General features: G+C 39.8%; 1 protein-coding gene across 1 annotated transcript in view; it reads left to right on the plus strand.

Moving 5' to 3' along the window:
* The window catches only part of XRCC4 (X-ray repair cross complementing 4), a 180,545-nt gene extending 162,686 nt beyond the window's left edge, over positions 1–17,859 (plus strand). Inside the window, exon 7 of the mRNA XM_075726894.1 lies at positions 17,751–17,859. Coding sequence (XP_075583009.1) covers positions 17,751–17,859 — 109 coding nt within the window. The remainder of the gene's footprint in view (positions 1–17,750) is intronic.
* The last annotated feature ends 255 nt before the right edge of the window (positions 17,860–18,114 follow it).

Consider the following 18,114-nt stretch of genomic DNA (forward strand, 5'->3'; position numbering starts at 1 on the left):
AACTGTTCCTGCCACCAAAAGCTGCCTATTCTGTAGCTGGCCCAGATCCAGCTTCTCCCGATTTGGACCCATACTGGGTTTATGCCAGCCAGCTACTGTGTTCCTGTTCCCGTCAGAGGCAGCACGTGGATTTTGGCATTTGGTCTGCTGGACGATGAGGGTGGAAGCAGTAAATGAAACGCATGGAGAGACACAGTGGGAAAATAGGTGTTTTTGGCACTCGTTTCGGACAAGATGCATAAGCCACCACAGCTTAGACACACATGTGCAATGTGACTATTCTAAACCTCTGCCAGTAACAACTTGCTTTTACTACATAGCATGACATCTGCTCACCTGTCTCCAGCACCCACCTTCAGTCTGCCAGTGACAGCCTCATTTGTCCAAACTTGTATTGCTTTGAGTGGTCCTCAGGAGACCCATACATTTCTCTCCCTCACCCAGGTTTGTAACACTTCAATTTTTAATCTTCTTACATATTAGCATTGAAGTAGAGATGGGTGTGATATTGCTGGTGCAGGCAAAAATGAACAGAGTCCTGGTGGTGTCTGCCTTGGGACACCAGGGTGGAAAGCGTCCCATGGGTCTGCTAAGGGGCTTGTGGGCCTCTGCAGCTGCTTTGACCTTCTCCAGATTATGGGATGGAGAGAGGGGGAAGCCCCAAAGGCCATTCACACAACAATGCAATACTGCACAGGTTAATTTTCTGTTTTGGTTTAGTTTGGTTTGTTTGGTTTTTTAAGGCATTTTAGCAGCACAGTGGTTCATCAGCTTCAAGCCTTGTGGAGGCTAGTCAACCCCACTGAGGCAGGACAGTATCTGTGAGGGAATTTGAATCACCTGGATTTTTTGCTTTAAAGAGAAGTGACTCTGGATTAATTATTCCCTTTATTGATTTATTTCTAGCTGTTCACCTCATATTGACTGGACTGCTCACCAGAGACAGTTTCACTAGAGTTTTTGCCTTTTCAGACAATGACTAAAAGAAAAAAAAACACACCTTTGAATTAAGCATTGTCTGTAAGAAGTACTTTCTAGGAATGGCTAGTGTTATCACACTTTTGTTGTCTAATTTGTGACTGCTGACACGTAATGAACACGCAGAAGTGCTGAGGATGAATGAGCTTTCCTTCCTCTGCCCCTGCCCCCAGGGCTTCATTCCTTTTTGGATCCAAACTTCAAAAGAATTATCCTGAGTGTTCATGTTATCCCATTTTTCATCCCACTCTTTTAGAGGGATGTCTGGTTTTTCCCCTCTCATTTCTGAAAGCAGTAATACAGAAATCTTACAAGAGGTATATCCTTTCATGAATTTCTGCTGTTTAAAGGCTTGAGAAGAACTGGGTGGTTTTGATAAGCCTCCAGTCCAATTCCAAGCCACCTGAATCTGCTCATATTTGTACTGCTGGGAACAGCTCTAGGATGCTTACAGGAAGTGAAATAACATCTTACTATGCAAATTCTGTCTGGAAGCATGAGTATTTATTTCTGCCTTGATTTTGCAGCAGCTTTAGTAATCAAATAAGAGTTTTATTCTTTGTATCTTGTCTACCAACTCTTTCTTCTGTCTGTTGAGCACTTCCTGTTATGAAGAGAGTTGGTTAAATGTGCCTAGCTGTTCATTAAACTGTTGTGCAGGGAAGAACAGAAGTAGTTTAAGTCCAAACAGCCTCCCTTTCTGTAGGTATAGGCATCTTGTCTGTGAGCAGCAAATGACGCTATGCCCATCAGTTGCTTTTATATTTACCGCATTCTACCCCTTATGCCTGGGGGCAACTTTGTTTTAAATTCATTCCCTAAACAGTCTCCTAGGCTGTAGGTTAACACATTACTTTTTTGTTGTCAGGATTTTTTTGGGTAACAGAGGAAAGTTGGGGTTTTTTTTAAAAAAAAAAAAAGCAACAATTGTCACTAACCAAAGTCATTAATACTAGTTTTATCAAAGTCTCAGTTATTCTTCATATACCATACTGATTTATTTATAGTTTGGCTTCACCTCCTCTTTGCTGGAGGCAAGCAGATGTAACATACATAGTATAGATGGCACTTTAACACTCCTACATCTGGATCTGGGGTTTCCTTCTGCGGTTGTTCCTGCATAAGTTATGCATCTCTGCCAGAGCTCCATCACATTATCTAGGTCCCTTATGTGGCCCTGTGCTGTACTCTCTTTCACAAAGTTTTAATGCACCTGGCCACACAGTGAAAGGGAAAATATTATTTTCCTCAGCATAGAATTAAAACACAAATCAAAGCAGAGTATTTTTTCCACTGGCATTGACTTCATGCATCATTATTTTTTGCTGTCTACTCACTGGCTGCTCTACAAGCAGTTCAACTCCAGTTAAGGTTCACTATTGACTGACAGTTGTTGTTTCATGGAATATTTGAAACAAAACAGTAAAGTAATCTCTCTTCTGTGAGAGATATGCCTCCTGGTGCATCCAGTCATCGTTCAGGATGCTTTTCGCCATCACAGGGAGCATCAGCTAAGGAGCTGAAGACTGAGTTGATATATAGAGTTCAAGAGGCATCTGGACGACACTCTTAGTTATGTGGTTTAGTTTTAGGGAGTCGTGCAAGGAGCAGGGAGTTGGACTTAATGATCCTTATGGGTCCCTTCCAACATGAGATATTCTAGGATTCTATGTTTCTGTAGACCCTGTGGCACTTCCCTGTCAGTGCTATGGAGCTAACTCCAGCTGGGCATTAGAGGAAATACCCATTAGATGCCATATTGTCAGTGCCACTGTCCATGCCATCCATGCTTGACTTTCATACAGATAGGAAGTAGAATGCACCTTGTTTTGGCCGTTCAATGATTTTTATAATCACAAAGCTTGTGCAACTTGGAAGTGCTAGTTTTGCAATCAGCTGCAGGAAAAACTTTAGGCAGAGTATGATCTGCTGATATATGGCAGTATTCAGGCTAAACCTAATGACTCATTATTATTTTATATTATTTTATTGTTTCTTCCACAATGGAACATGTCTCTAGCCTAGAAAAACAGAAACAATTGATAAAATTTAAATGAACATGCTTCCTAGACCTCTAAAATGTCTCGTATCCCACCCACCAAGGACCTCAAGGCCCTTGTCATATTTTTTCACTACTAATATCTGAGAGTGCAAGACAGGTCCCTTCCTTAAGAACTGCTGTGACATGACATAGAGTTTTATTGGTGCTTTATATAGTGTTTTACCATTCTGCAGTTAAATCATCTGTTTCCTTGGTCTCATTGCATTCTCAGCAGAAAATGACTTCCAGTCTTTTTCTTCTATAATAGAGAAAGTGTAAGCTCTAAAGAATTACATTAAGCTTGAAACTTGACAGTTTGACAGTACCAAGCCCTCACCATAATTGCTTTCATCAGTTCTCACCAGATTTAGAATGAGCTTTTATTACTGTTGCCTGAATATCTTATTACAATTAGCAATACCGAGTATGAAAAGGTACAATGGATTCCTCTTCTCATAGTGGCTGGTGGAAAGCTGGTCGATAAATTATTTTAAAAGCTATGCTGGTTATTAAACAGCCATACAGTTAAACAACCTTCTCAGTTTGCTGCTTTGTTCCAAAGCATGTACCATGATTTTTGCAGGGATCAATATCAATTATTTTGTTATTTCATTAATGTTTCTTCAAAATGTTCTCATAGTTAAGAAATGTGAATAGAGTTAATATGTCAGCACCTATTAATTGCTCTATTGATTCTGTTGTATACTTTACATTGAGACAGACATTTACAATGAATGTTATGTACCTGTCAGAACAATGCAGAAGCAATTACATACAAAGTGAATACACAGATATCACCACTGAAACCTAACCAGTGAGTAGGATGTGCTTTGGGTTTGTTTCCTTGCTTCTGGTTTGCATCAAAACCTAATAGCACTCACAGCCGGGACAGTCTTATTTGTTTGGGTTTTGTTCTGTCATTAGTTTTAAAAGATAATAAGCAATAAGATGGCCATATACTTCGGACTACTGTCTCACTAGTAAGTCCAGACATGTCTGGGTCAAAAAAGCCTATAGGTTAAAAACACAGTCCACTGACCTCCTGCTAAGTCCTGGGAGGCTGATGTCAGTGTGTTGTGTACAAAGAACCTATACAAAGCAAAATAAAACCAGTTGGGAAACTACCATCTTTTATGACCAGACCTATAATCTTTAACAGGCAAGAGTATATATGTGTATGTACAATACAGTCAATTGTTTTGCTATATATTGTTTGTAATAAAACTCTTCAGAAGAGTCACTGGGGGATTAGGAGGGCTGCATGCCAGCAATGTCGTGGAGGGAATTGTAGCTCACCATGCACAAGTGAAAGCGGGAACGCATCACCCTTGACATGATTCCTCAGAGGTAAAGAGCTTTGGTAATTCCATGTGCAGTTGTTTAGAAAGTGCCAATGACTTAGTCTAACTGCTCTGAAAGAAGCTGATTTTATTAAAAGGAGAGCTAAGCTAAGCTTGAACTGAAAATCCAGGCTTCAGATTGAATTCTGAAAAATTCTTCTTATTTTTCCTAATGATACCAGAAACACTTTCTGTCTGCCAGATCTATTGAGAAGCTTTTCAAACAACCATTTTTGTTTATAATAGTGCTTTTAAAAAAAAAAGAAAAAAGCTTTTTAAACGACTAGGTCTTTTAAGTTGTTTGCATCCATTTGTACTATCTGAACTGCTCATTCTGATCACGAGAATTTATGCCAGGGCTGAGGCAGTTATGTGCTATGTTTTAGATGTGCACTCCTCTCTGTCTTGCTCTTTCACTTTCTCTCCCTCTCTCTCTTTTGCAAAGATACCAAATTGAGCCAGAATCAAGATTCAATATGTTAAAAACTGTCACAGTCTTAATTAACAGAAGACAGTGATCTCCCTGTGATGCTGGACTATAAAACTACTAATGATTCTTATTTTTATTCTAGGAGATAAAATGGAGACATCAGCAGAGCAGGTGTACTTGAAAAATGGGCATTACTCTTTTCCTGTTTCTCAGTACTGTAGCGTGGATAAAACCAGATGGGTTTCCAATAAGTGGACCTGTTACCAATAACCCAAGATGCAGTTGTAATTGCATTTTCAGTGATTCATCTGTATAGCACACTGGGTTGTTTTACACAGGAAGTATCTGTTTCACATGTACACCATGATTAGTCTACTTGGATTGACATCTGCCTTCTCCTAATAAAGTCCCAGTTGCCCACCAGTATGGTGCTCTGTGGAGTAATTGCTGGAGGTGACTTAGACATTAGACTTAGATTTACAGTTTCAAGAAAAACACAGCATTGAAGAAGCTGTCCAGATGAAATGCAGCTGGATGCAAGGAATCTATCCCACAGGGAGTTCCCTAAGGCTGCATCCTTGGATGTCGGCAACATCAGGGGAGCCTGGTGCACTGGCTCTAAGGGGAGTTGCCCAGAGGGAGGAGTGGTGTGGAGACACCACAGCCAAGCTCTGTGATAAGGGACTCAGAAGAGGACCATGGCACCGATAAGCTGCATAATTGATACCCTGAGCCAACAAACTGTCATGATTTTGACAAAATGCTGTCCTTTTGGTAAACTTTGCTCATTATAATATCATTATAATACCAAAACACACCTCCATCCCAAAACCTACCCGCCTCTAAGGTGAGACCACTCCTCACTGAGCCTGCGCTCTGAATTTTTCTGAGCCTGTACCTTTAAAACGAAGCGAGAAAGTTTTACACCAATTGTAACAAAGTATGTATGACTAGAGTCCCTCAAGCTCCACCTGAAAGGTAAAAGTACTATAAATTGGCCTAAGAGAGAGGAGATGTTAGGGAAGATACCATCGTGTACTACTCTGACCTCTGGGATCAGTGGACGGGCTGAGCCTCTCTTCCCCCCCACTGGGACGCCTTTGGGTAAGAATCTAACACTTGGTTATACCAAGTGCACACACACCCTCCCCCCGCCATCATCGCGCAAAACTTAGAAACCTCTATAGAGTCACTTTAGGTCTGTTGATGCATCTGTGTTATTCCAAAGCTTTGGTATTTGCATGTGCCTTGCAGTCAGTGAAATTATCACCGGTAATCCAAAGAACCTGTGTGTCTGTTGCTTTAATAAATTGCTTTGATTTATTGGTCTAGCCGTGATAGTGGTCATTGAACGCAACCAGACGCTTTAAGTGTGGCCATGATAGTTCATGCAGCATGACTAGATGAAAGGTGCCTATTTATTTGTGAATCCGTAATCGTGATAGTTCAGTGCACTGAACGCGACCGGACTTATAACGATAAATTGGGTACTTTCCAAAGCCTCTCTTGACGAAACATGCTCCCTTTTCTCTTAATGCATTTGTAAGATAAAAAAATCCTTCAGAACACTGTGCTGAAACTCACAAAAAGGCAAGCTATCTAAATTTGTCAGTGGTGCAGCACCAGCACAATTATCAAGGCTTTCTGTGGATTAAAATTTTGTAAAGTTTGTGGTTTGAATGCTGGTTTGAAGCAGACAGGTACAAGAAAACTTGGTGCAGGTACTTCAGGTTTATACTAATATATAATGACTGAAAATATAATCTGGCTTAGGCTGTGGAACTGAAACAGCTTTGTAAAGAGAATTATTGTACTTTGGTATCTAACCAATTTTGTCATGTTTTTCCCCCTTTTCATTGCATTTTGTGTTTTCTGCTGCGTTTTTACTATTCCTGTGTATTACTTGTGGAGATCATTCAAGATTTTTGCATTATTTGAAGTTTACATGGGCTCGGGGGGGACAGGGCAATTTTGTGAAAGAGAAATATACTGAATGTTGCTGAATACACAGAAATTAACCCTGGCTCAGGAAGCCTCTGAGCTGCAAATGGTTGGAGGCTGGAAGAGCACTTTGTACTCTTCAAAGAGCATCTGCTCTTGGCTGCTGTTGGAGAAGGGGTTCTGGGCAACATTGGGGTGACCCAAGGACAGATCTTCCCATGTTGTAGAGGTCTGGTAAATTATCTTTTTTGTTACCTGTTTTAGATTGGCTGACATGGCCTGTTGCTTCATTGCAGGAAGGCACTGATTTCAGCCCAATGCAGATCACAGCGACCAAAATTTCTGAATGTCTTTTAGTTGCATTGCTTCTGAAATAAAACTTTCAGGTGTCCATGCCTAGTGCCAAGTAAGACAGGTGCTGAGCAGGCTTGGAGTGTAAAGCATAAGGTGGTCTCTCCAAGTAAGGGTGGTGAGCATGGGGGCATGGCAGCCCAAAGGAGCTTGGCTGTTATGACACCAGTATTGCACGTTCTCATCGTTGCATTTGTGCATCTGGTTAGTAGTCTTGATGAGCCTGATAGTCCAGCCGCAGATGCCTAAACTCTATCCAAGACCCTGCTCTTAATTTCCTGATTGACTAAGTGTCTCTGAAAGCCTGGAGCCTGAAGAAACATCTGGTAGAGGGACTTGTGGTGCATGGGTTCCCTGAAGCTGCACCTATATTTGTGGAAAGATAGTAATCAGAAATTTCCATTTAAAATACAGGGTTGGTTGCTGTCTTTCAGCTTGCCATGCTCATTAATTCATGGCTGGTAACTCCTGTCCATTGGTTGTCTTGGTTCCTTTTGTTGTCCCAAACAGGGCTCATTCACCCGGTGCGCAATAAGCCAATCTTCGCACACTGAGATGAGATATTGTTTTATTTCATTTCTGCGCAGGGATGGGTGCTAGGTGGTAATTCTACAAAGCTAGCACACCTACCTAAGTTTTCTCTAACTTTCATACATTACAGTTAACACACCACACCTATCTACTACATAATCATTAAATTAGCTAAGCATACTTGTCTCTTACTGGTTCATATCTTTTTCACTTAAATTTAAAGGTACAGGATGATTTTAACTTGCTATGCATGGTCAAGGAGAATGGGGGAGTAGTCTTTCTAGTTTTTAATTGAGTTGGTGGTTGCAATCTCCCCCTGCTGAAATTACTACTTGGGAGGAGACCAACACCCACCTCACTACAACCTCCTTTCAGGTAGGTGTAGAGAGGTGGGTGTTGGTCTCTTCTCCCAAGTAGTTAGTGATAGGACAAGAGGAAATGGGCTCAAGCTGCTCCAGGGGAGGTTTAGATTGGATGTTAGGAAAAATTTCTTCATGGAAAGGGTAGTCAAGCATTGGAACAGGCTGCCCAGACAAGTGGTGGAGTCCCCATCCATGGAAGCGTTCAAAAAACGGGTAGACGTGGCACTTTGTGACATGGTTTATTCTAGTCTACCCTTAATTGGTTTAGTGTGGACTTGGTAATGTTAGGTTATGGTTGGACTGTATTATCTTAAAGGTCTTTTCCAACCTAAACGATTCTATGATTCTATACCTTTCCTCTACTTTCCTTCTTGGCAGATCCTTAAAAACTCTTCATGGTTTACTAGTCAAGACAATAATACATCACCTTGTATCCTGTTCCTGGACAATTTGTCGTTAGCAATCTATTAACCAAACAAGGCATAGATAAAGTAGGGCTTTATGATGGACACTCTATAGCAGCATCAATTTCAGGTAACATTTTCTCACAACTAAGATGGGTGGCCTGCTAATGCAGAGACAGGTCTTGACTGGTGGCGGTTCTGGACTCCCCTCCCTTCACCTTTGGGGACAGATCTGCAGGAATCCCCGCACAGTCACAGCCAGATGGGGTGTGACTGATTCTGGTTCAGCACCAGTTAAGTCTCAGACCTTCATTACCATAACACGGGGGGAAGTCTATGCGTGCATGGGTAAGCATGTCCCTTGATCCTGGTACAACACGTATGCAAACTATTCTGCCTGCAAACTATTCTGCCAGAAAAGGAAATCTCTGAAATTTAAGGACTCAAGAATCTTTCTCTGAATTTGACCATTTATGGAAATAAGAAGTAGAGAGGCTCATTAGGACAAAAACCCATTTATATTAAAGAATTTTTGTGAAAGAAACACACAGGGCCAGTCCTGTCCTTTTGGTTAGTTGGGGTTTTGTTGGTTTTGGAGGCAGTACAACCTTTCTTAAAAATCTTACAGTCTAGACTCTTTTGCAGCATTTACTCAACAAGTAATGAGTTGGCTATTTGGTCTATTGTTAAATGCTCCTGGTAAAGTACTTACTGCAGATATTGCTGCTTAGGAAGACCCTGAGAGCTTGAATGGATGGAGACGAGTTGGGGTTTTGGAGGAGAAAATACGAATTTTGAAGCCTGCTATACAACCTGTCTTGCAGCAATTGCATCATGAGCTGCAGATGATTCCTTCTTCATATAATAATAGAAGATATATTTTGAAAGTGGCTTCTTTACTGCACCAAATAGACATTTTGATAGATGGGGTCTCTAAAGTGAAGGTTGTTAAAGCATCTTAACCACATGTCCAAAGTAGAAAGAAGTATTACCAGTGAGTTAAGAAGTTCAGGAGTAACAGCCAGGCTCTTTGGCCCACATTCATTTGCTTTATGCACCCCAAAGTAAGGAATAGGGTTGGCATTAGTTGGACAAAGCCGATGTCTGTTCTCTACCCTGGGTAAGGAGACGTTTCAAGGATCGGTAAGGTATGATGAACATGCAGAGAAGAAAAACTTCACTTTTAGCCAGAAAACACTAGCTGTTGCAGTGTCCAGCTCTGTTTTGTCTCAGCCAGCTGTACCTATTTTTACTTTTTTCCTTGTGTTTTCAAAGGGCTGCATGTGCTGTCCCTACTTCGTTTTTCTTTTCTTTTCTTTTTTTTTGTTTTGGTACTGCTGTTTGAACATGTTTCAGCTCTCACAGGTGTCACTGTAGGCAGGGATTTGATCTTAAATATCAAAGGTCTGATCTTATTTCAGAAAACTATGAATGAATTCAGATCTGCAGCTGGGGAGGGGGCAGGAGGAGCATAGGAGAGGCTGAATGGGAGTTAGGAGACAGCGGAAAGGAAAGCACAATTCTTGGTATTAAAATAACTTTATATTCAATAGAGACCTATTAGAGGGGGGAAAAAAACCTTGTTATACTTTATCTGCTCTACCTTAACTTGTAAATTGAAACCTGCTACCAGTTTATTCAATTCATTGCTCCCAGATTTATTAAGAACTCTCTGGTGCTCTATCTTTCTAAGTGCATTTTGTCATTTGAAAATACATACATAAATCATATCCATATACTGTACTGATCCAAAGTGGTTTTCTGCAATAAGCCGATTAAAGTGAATGATCCAAAACCTGCTGAGCAGATCTGTGGATAATAGGTCATCTGAGCAGTAACAGGTTTGTGCTGGTGCCCAGGTATACATGTACAAAATTGTTCAGCAGGAAGAATGAATTTGCTTAATTCAGTCATAGGAGCTTTTAAAAGATCATTTTTAGGATTACATCCATGGATTCTCCTACATCCTTCTAAGAAGAGGATGTTTTTAGCTATACCTAGTAATTTAGTAAAGATATCAGAGTACCCTAGTCTAGTATTGAGGGAACTTTTCATCATATGAACACTGGACTAATGCATATTTCTTTAAGAATTATTTTAATTTTATTCATTTGTGAAGTTGTGGGTTTTGTTCTGTAGCAGTCAATGCAAAGGGTGAACCCCAGAGAGTTGTAAGCTGAGGCTGTGGTTCAGGAGGCTTTGTAAGCACGTGCTTAACTTTAAGCAAGTGCTTAGCTCCTGTTGAAATCATTAGGATTTAAACAACCACTCAGAGCCTCAATACTGGAGAGGAGTGGAAAAGACATGGAACACCTGAAACACAATCTAGGTTTTAGGGTTGCTGGATTTTCCTCCAGTTAAATGCTCTTATTTTTGTGATTTGTTTCAACATGGTTTTGCAGTTGTAGCTGCCATCTACAGGCTTCCAATTTTCAGAGGCGAAACCTGTCCCTCCACGCTCCACCACTGTACGACGGCTGCAACAGCTGTCTCGACCCCTTCTGTCTTCAGGGACAACAGACAGAGGAGCACTAGGACACACATCTCCTACATGAGAAATTGGTTCAAGGATTTTTATTTGCCCCGCTTAGGTCTGTAGCTAGTGTTTATGATCACCCTGGAGGGGACAAGAAAGGGTTAGGGAGAGAAAGCAGTTCCAGGATTTGACAGCCTGGAAAAGGGTTATGACACAATTTAGCTGGTGCTGGTGTTATATAAATGTATATATGATAAATAGTGTTTAACGACTATGAAAAATCGCTTCTAGCATTTGCCAATAGATTTGCAATGTACTGGATTTATGAAAGACCTTGACAATATTCCTAAACAAACTAAGTTTTCCTTTACTATATACTCTTGTAGTTATGATTAAGAGATTTGTGTTTTTTTCCCAGTGAAGGCAGTGGTGCTAGTATGTTCTTCAAAGTGAATGTGGTGTAGTTTATTTAAGCAAGAAGGAGTTTAAGTGGAAATGAGCCACAGAAATGTGTGCCACTTGTCTAAAACAAACATGGTTTAGGCTTTTCCTTATAAGTGACATCTATTATTACATTTTTAAGTAGATCTTTGTTAGTAAGCATCTGCAAGTGCATTTGATCAGATGAAAAGATACAAGACTATATTTATATTACTAAACCAGAATGTTCTTTTTAAATAAAGACCTGCACCTATGCCAGCTGAAGTTAATTGGGAATTTGTGGCTGAGCGGATACAAGTCCCTAGAATAGTACTGTCAGCATTGTTCATTTACATGACGTCTTGTCTGTGCAGCCACTTTAGACATTACATATGGTTTTCTGAAGATCTTTAGACCATCTGTTTCATAGGACTAAATAAATAGAGTGGATGATTAGTAATGTTGAGAACGGATCTAGACCAGTCATTGGAAGTTATATCAATATTAAAAGTTTTATCAGTAAGAAATATGTGAGTATCTTCTCAGTGTAGCACATTTGTTTGTTCTTGCTGCAATCACTGTATCAATTTCTGTGATCTTTAAAGGATTTCCAGTCACTTTTCTCCCTCTGAAGGGTTCCAGAGATATGTAAAGAAAAAAAAATGTATAAGCGTAAATCAAAATTATGCCCCATTTGATAGTTTCTAGTTCTAGACAACAAAAAATGGTGCTTAGAAGAGCTTATGACAGTGTTTAGAAATTGTCCTGTTTTTTTGAAGTTTTGCTTTAAGTTTTGTTTATTAAGGGAATTCCAGACTTACCTTACTGCACAGTGGTTGTCATGAATGCAGGCGCAGTTGCGCCTTGGCTTTCAGCCAGAGGTGGAAACTTATTAACGAACATTGATTCTGTGGCTGAACATTAAATTTGTGTTGCTGCATTGAAAGTATTCTTCATTAACTGTGTAATTGAGCAGGATTATCATCATCATCATCATCATCATCATCATCATCATCATTATTATTATTATTATTATTATTATTATTATTATTATTATTATTATCTGTCTGCTGACCTTAACTGAGACTAGACTGTTTGCTTAATACACTGAGCATAGGAAAATGCCAGACATGGAAGGTTCTCTAAGAGAATTGGAAACAGTATCCCCTAAGCTAGAAATCATTCTTTTCAGCTATTTCTTGAGTATTTTTCTCTAGCCTCTGGGAATTTGTGTTGGGGCCAGGTACAGCTTGCACTCTGATGATCTCTGACACCACCACTCTCTTCAGATGACTGAAATTGGCAGAAAAATTTTTGGTTTCTTCACTAACATAACTTAGGGAAAACTCCATCAACTGTAATTTCAGATCATGGAGATGATTGTATCCAGCAAGTTTTTCATGACTTGCTGGGGTTTACATTTTGCGAGATCAATTAGAAATATATGGGTTTGTTTTCCTGTTATTTCTAGGAATAAATGGCAGAGTACTGGAAGTTGAGTACTCATAATACTGGCCAAACTTAAACCAAATTATTGAGTTACATTTTCCATTTTAAATTGAATTAAAAAGAAAAATATAGAATTTATAATTTACTTTATAATTTACCTCATAACATAGTCATTGTAGCATTTCTGTAAAGGGGAGTATCACCGTATTTTTAAGCACATGTAGTTTCAATTTAGTCTGCTTACATTTTTAATATTTGACTTTAAAGAGGTGTGTTTGCACATAGTGTCCTTGATGCATCTATTCACATAAGAGGCTTTCCCCCTCCTCCATTACACCATTTCTTTTTCTTTTCATGGTTGAACTTCCCTCTTTTTGGCCTGTAGCCATAGGCAGTCAATGTGATGAATCCCAAGAGCTCACACCAAGGGGCATCGGTTATTCAAGGCCAAGGTTTTATGTACAGCCATGAGCTTTACTTAAAGCTCCTTTCATAATCCTTCCTTAATAATGATGACTGATGAGTACCTTTCTACTGAGGACTTTCTGTGAAGACGATGTTTATACAGCCAAGACAGCAGACTGCTGATAGATCAAAGAATCCAAGTTTTTCTCTTCTCTTTCTCTAAAAGTACCATCTCTGGAGCACAAATGTTGCTCTGAGCTTTTGCCCTGTCAGTTGCAATGTGAGCGTTCATTAGTGTTTGAGGTGCCGCACCTATTTTCCCATGTTAATGCTGTAATGCCTGCCAGTTCTCTGTTTACGAGCTGCTGCTGCCACCTATTTTTATCATACCGAAGAAAGTATGTATCAGATTATATCCTTTGTTAATATCTACTCATGGTATGAAGCCTTCTTTTTTTTCAGATTAATGACAAAAATGAACTGTTAAAGAAAGCTAAGGAAAGATATACACACTGGGAAAGTCAGTCTTTTCCTAAAACACTGCTATGCATCTTCTGGCAGAGCTGAAATGTCCTCTTTTAGTAAAATGTCAGCTTTTGATTGGAACTGATTATTTTAATTACTAAAAAATGATCCCAGGACACAAGTATGCATCCTAGATTACTTAAGTTTCTTGGGAAACTTTTATAGCTATGTTAATTTACAAGGGTATTTCTTTTTTCAAATCTCATGAGAGTTGCTTGAGAGCAAAAACTTGAGTAAAATCATAACCGCAACACGCTGGGCTGGCTATAGAAGCATAGCTAAGTGAGACAACCTTTCATCTTTCAAGCAAGAACTACCTCAAGATGAGCAGTTGTGCTGATGTTGCAGCCTCTGACCTGATTTTCCTTCAGCACAGCTACAACTTGTTGATCTTTTTGCCACTAGGAAGCTCTTTTTAATCCCATCATTTGTAGCAGTCACGTAGGAGATTATTGTCTACTTCATACTGCTTTACAAACATTATCTCATGGAACTGGCCATCTGTTGCAGCAGGAACAGTGTTGTGCAGATCTGCTCTGGAGTCTATGTGAACTCAGGAATAATTCATCACAAGAAACAAATGGCAGTGGTCCATCTGTCCTACTGCAAAAGAAGGTGTTGTGTTTTCTCCCAAGCTATGCAAAGCCATCACCTTGCATAGCTTTGAGTTTCTGTGCTGCTTAGTTAAGTACTAAAGTGTTGTGTGTCTTCCATTTCTATTGGCTCTTACTTAGCTGTGGAAAGAAATATCAAGTAATGCAACCACTTTCTTACAAATCTTGGACCAGAATCTGAGCTGGTGTAAGTCAGCAGAGCTCCACTGGCATTATTAGTACTCCAGTGATTCACACCAGCTGTGGATCTGGTCTTCTGTCTCAATTTATGAAGGGCTTGAACTAAATGTCAGGAAATATGAAATGATCTCTTATAGTCAGCAGTTCTCCAGATGTGTTAATGGAGTTTAAGTTTACCAAAAGGCAAGACTTCAAAAAGTGATCCAACAGAAGAATAAACTTTCAAGAATGCCTTACTTGCAGGCTTTTTGGCAAGAGGACTCTACAACTCACTGCAATTTAAAGAAATTAACTCAGTTATGCATTAGGATATGGTAATACAGCTTCAGTGAGAATCCAAGATTCAAAGTAATTTCACAGCACAAAGCAAGCTGTTGGCATTCAGTGAATAAATGTCATTCAAATAGGAATCATCAAGTCTGAAAACCAAAATTAAGTTGCTTATGAACTTCATGTAAAGAGCCTAATGCTTCCACTTTGCAAGTGTAGTTGGGTTTACTCACAGGCGCAGTATTACAGCTTTTGGAGATTAAATGAGGACCATGTTGTTACAAGAACACAGAAGCTTAATAGTTCTAGCTGTTTAATGTTAAAACTCAACAGTGATTTGGCTTATAGATGTGATCTCATGTATAGCGTTGAAAACAGTTATTTTAGCCAATGGGGAAAAAATTGTTGTTGACATTGCTTAAGCACTGACAGGCTTACTTTTCAAAATCAGAAAATGCTAGAATATGTGAAACCTCAAAGTCAACAAATGTGGGGTCACAGAAGTCTTTTAGTCTTATATGCCTAGTCTTATATGCCTATATGGCATGTGAGCATATGCTCTAAAAAAACCTTCCAGTACCTGAAATAGCCTGTGGTGGTACAGAGGTCTTCTCAGCCTAGTTTATTTGCTGATGAGACCTTTCAGAATTAATTAAAAAGATCAGTGTGTGGCTCCACACTGTGTGATTTACATATGTTCTCACTGGAGACTTAATCCTTTAGGTAGACCTAAAAAGGTAAAAGAACAACACACCTTCAATAAGTAAATTGAGCACCGAACTGTGTTGGGGTATGCTACCTATATTTAAAAAAAAATTAGAGTACAAATAAGTTGATTGCTATCAATCAGAATAGCATGGAGTGATCTGATCCTGCTGACCAGAGGTCATTGGCTAAGGGTCCAGTTCTGGCAGGTTTGTTTCACAGTTAGTCCAAGTGACTATTGATGAGACACACATCTGTCTAGATGTCACTGCATACCAAAAGGAAATAAAAATGCTTGGCTACAATTGTTCAGACCTGAAGGAAAGCATTTTGGAAGAGTTCGCAGAGAAAGCTAGTTGGATTTCCAGAGAAAGTACTTACCATAATCTCAGTATACCAGTACATTGAATTTAAAGTGGTTTGCAGAACTGGAGTGATGGATAGAGTGGTGAGGAAACCCTTCTGAATACTGGAGAGCTCTTAGGAAGTGACGGCATCCAAGACTCGGCATTTACTGGGCTTTTTGCTGATTCCCCAGGAGCATGGGGGGCTCCACCTCAAAATGAAAATCATTCCCCAGGTCCACAGCAGAAAACATCATAGTGAGAGCTCTGAACCTCCAAGGGCTTGACAAACTTGAAGTGTGAGAGGCTATGAATCACACAGTGGCTGGGGACTTAGGAAGCTTATTGCATTTTGAAGATTGCCGTGGTTTATAAAAATTTCTGCTCCTGAGAGATTTCTAGGTAGGACTTCTGGAAAACTTGGTTCTGCATCTGTTTGAAACAAAATTTAAAAAGAAAAAAAATTGCTGAATTTCACTAACTATATTGGCTCTACAATGTGGAGCAGTTGAAGGCAAAAGCTTGACTTAATCTGAAAATTAAGATTGCTTTTGCATGCTTCATTGCACTAAGACCTCATATGGCAGCATTTGAGAGTAACACTTTCCATCACTTCTGTCTAGTTCTTCCCATCGTGGTAGCTTGTGTGTTGGTCTTGGTAATATACAAATTTTTCACCTGCTGTCAGGATTACACCAGTGGAATATACCTGGGCATGAAGCCATCAACCCTTATGAAACTCTAACCAGTATAAAATCCGACAATACAAGCACATCAGGTCTGCTCTCTGCTTCCTACACCTGTTCCCTACAGCATACTGAGACAAGATTAAGAAATTATGTCTTATTTTCAAAGCAGCTAGTGATATCAACCTGGAATATCTTGTAACCAAAAACACTCATATCTGTGATCGATAATTCTCCTCTTAAAGCTCACCAAAGTAAAGTTGTCTGTGCAGGATTCAAAGATTTTTCATGGATTCAGCCTATACATATAAGATTAATTCCTATAGGGATCAGAAGCTGTTGCAAGTGCCACCATTTTTGGAAACATAAGATACCTTGCCTTCCCAGGCAGAGCTGTCTTTACCAGAATGGTGTCTCAGAGAGAGAGGGGAAACAGTGACCATGGGCTCTTGGCAAATGCCAAGAGCTCATATAGACAAGAGGCATTTAAATGATCTACATTGATGAGGACAGTCAAAGGAGTGCTAAATAGGATGCAGACTAGCATGTTATTCAATGTAATGGATGTCTGATTCAGGTGTGAAGTTTTCAGGTAGGACTCTGGTGTCCAGCTATCTGAGGGCAAACCCGTACCTCAGCATACATGTATCAGAGAATGGTGAGTGCTTCTATTTGCATACATTTATAGCAAATGTAAATGTAGCATATGTGCAGGGGAAGGCCAGGGATTTGAAAGTCCTTGAATACCTGGATTCATGTATTATGGAAGGATTTTCTTCATTTGCTTTTGTTTTCTTCTGCTCTATTGTTTGGAGAGAGGCTTGCACCTTTGGGGCATGGACCTTTGAGACAACTCAGCCTGATTCTTCATATGCCTCCATGTCAAACTGGTGGACAACAGACACATGCTTAGCACCAGGGAAAAAATAAAGAGCAGTTAACAGAGCATCATCCTGTGTAGTAGCAGAAGAGCAGATCCTTTGTATGTTGTCTGCATTTGTTCTCTTCTCCCTAGGTCTCCATGTGGAAATTGTGGGCAAAATGGTCATTCTCAGGGTCTAAAAATTGTAATGAAATAGCTGAAGCTTTGACATTTGTAAACTGAATTTCATCTGTTTATTTTGCCGCTGCCATCTCAAGCTAGTAATTCAGTCTTACAAAAAGCACTTTTCTCTTACTTGTAACCTTAACAAAAAGCTCAAAATACACTATTAAGTAGTTACCGTAGCGGTGTATATGTTGGAATTGTTTATATCTGTATCTACATTTGTTTCAAGTCTCTTTGCTTATATTTCCAGACCTGATCTTGTCTCACAGAAGACATTGGGCAAGCATTCCCTGGATGTGATGTCTCTCGAAACACTGGAAAACACTTGTGAGCCGGAGGACCTCTTTGATGACATCTAGCTATGTGATCGCTGAGAAACTGGGAGACTGGTGCTTCTAATAGAGATAAGCTACAAAACTGAAAGGCTTTGTTATAGACACTGAGCTGAAATCTTTACTCTGAGATGGTATTCAATGACATATTGCTCTAATCCTCTTGCACTGCACTCGTCCCCATTCTTCACTACGTGTTTGTAGACCACTGGCCTGCTAGGCTTGATTTGTGACAGCCTTGAAATCATTTTTGCCTCTGTGTAGATCTTTTATCACATGTAT

The sequence above is a fragment of the Pelecanus crispus genome, chromosome Z (genome assembly GCF_030463565.1).
Source record: "Pelecanus crispus isolate bPelCri1 chromosome Z, bPelCri1.pri, whole genome shotgun sequence".
Classification (NCBI taxonomy): Eukaryota; Metazoa; Chordata; class Aves; order Pelecaniformes; family Pelecanidae; genus Pelecanus; species Pelecanus crispus.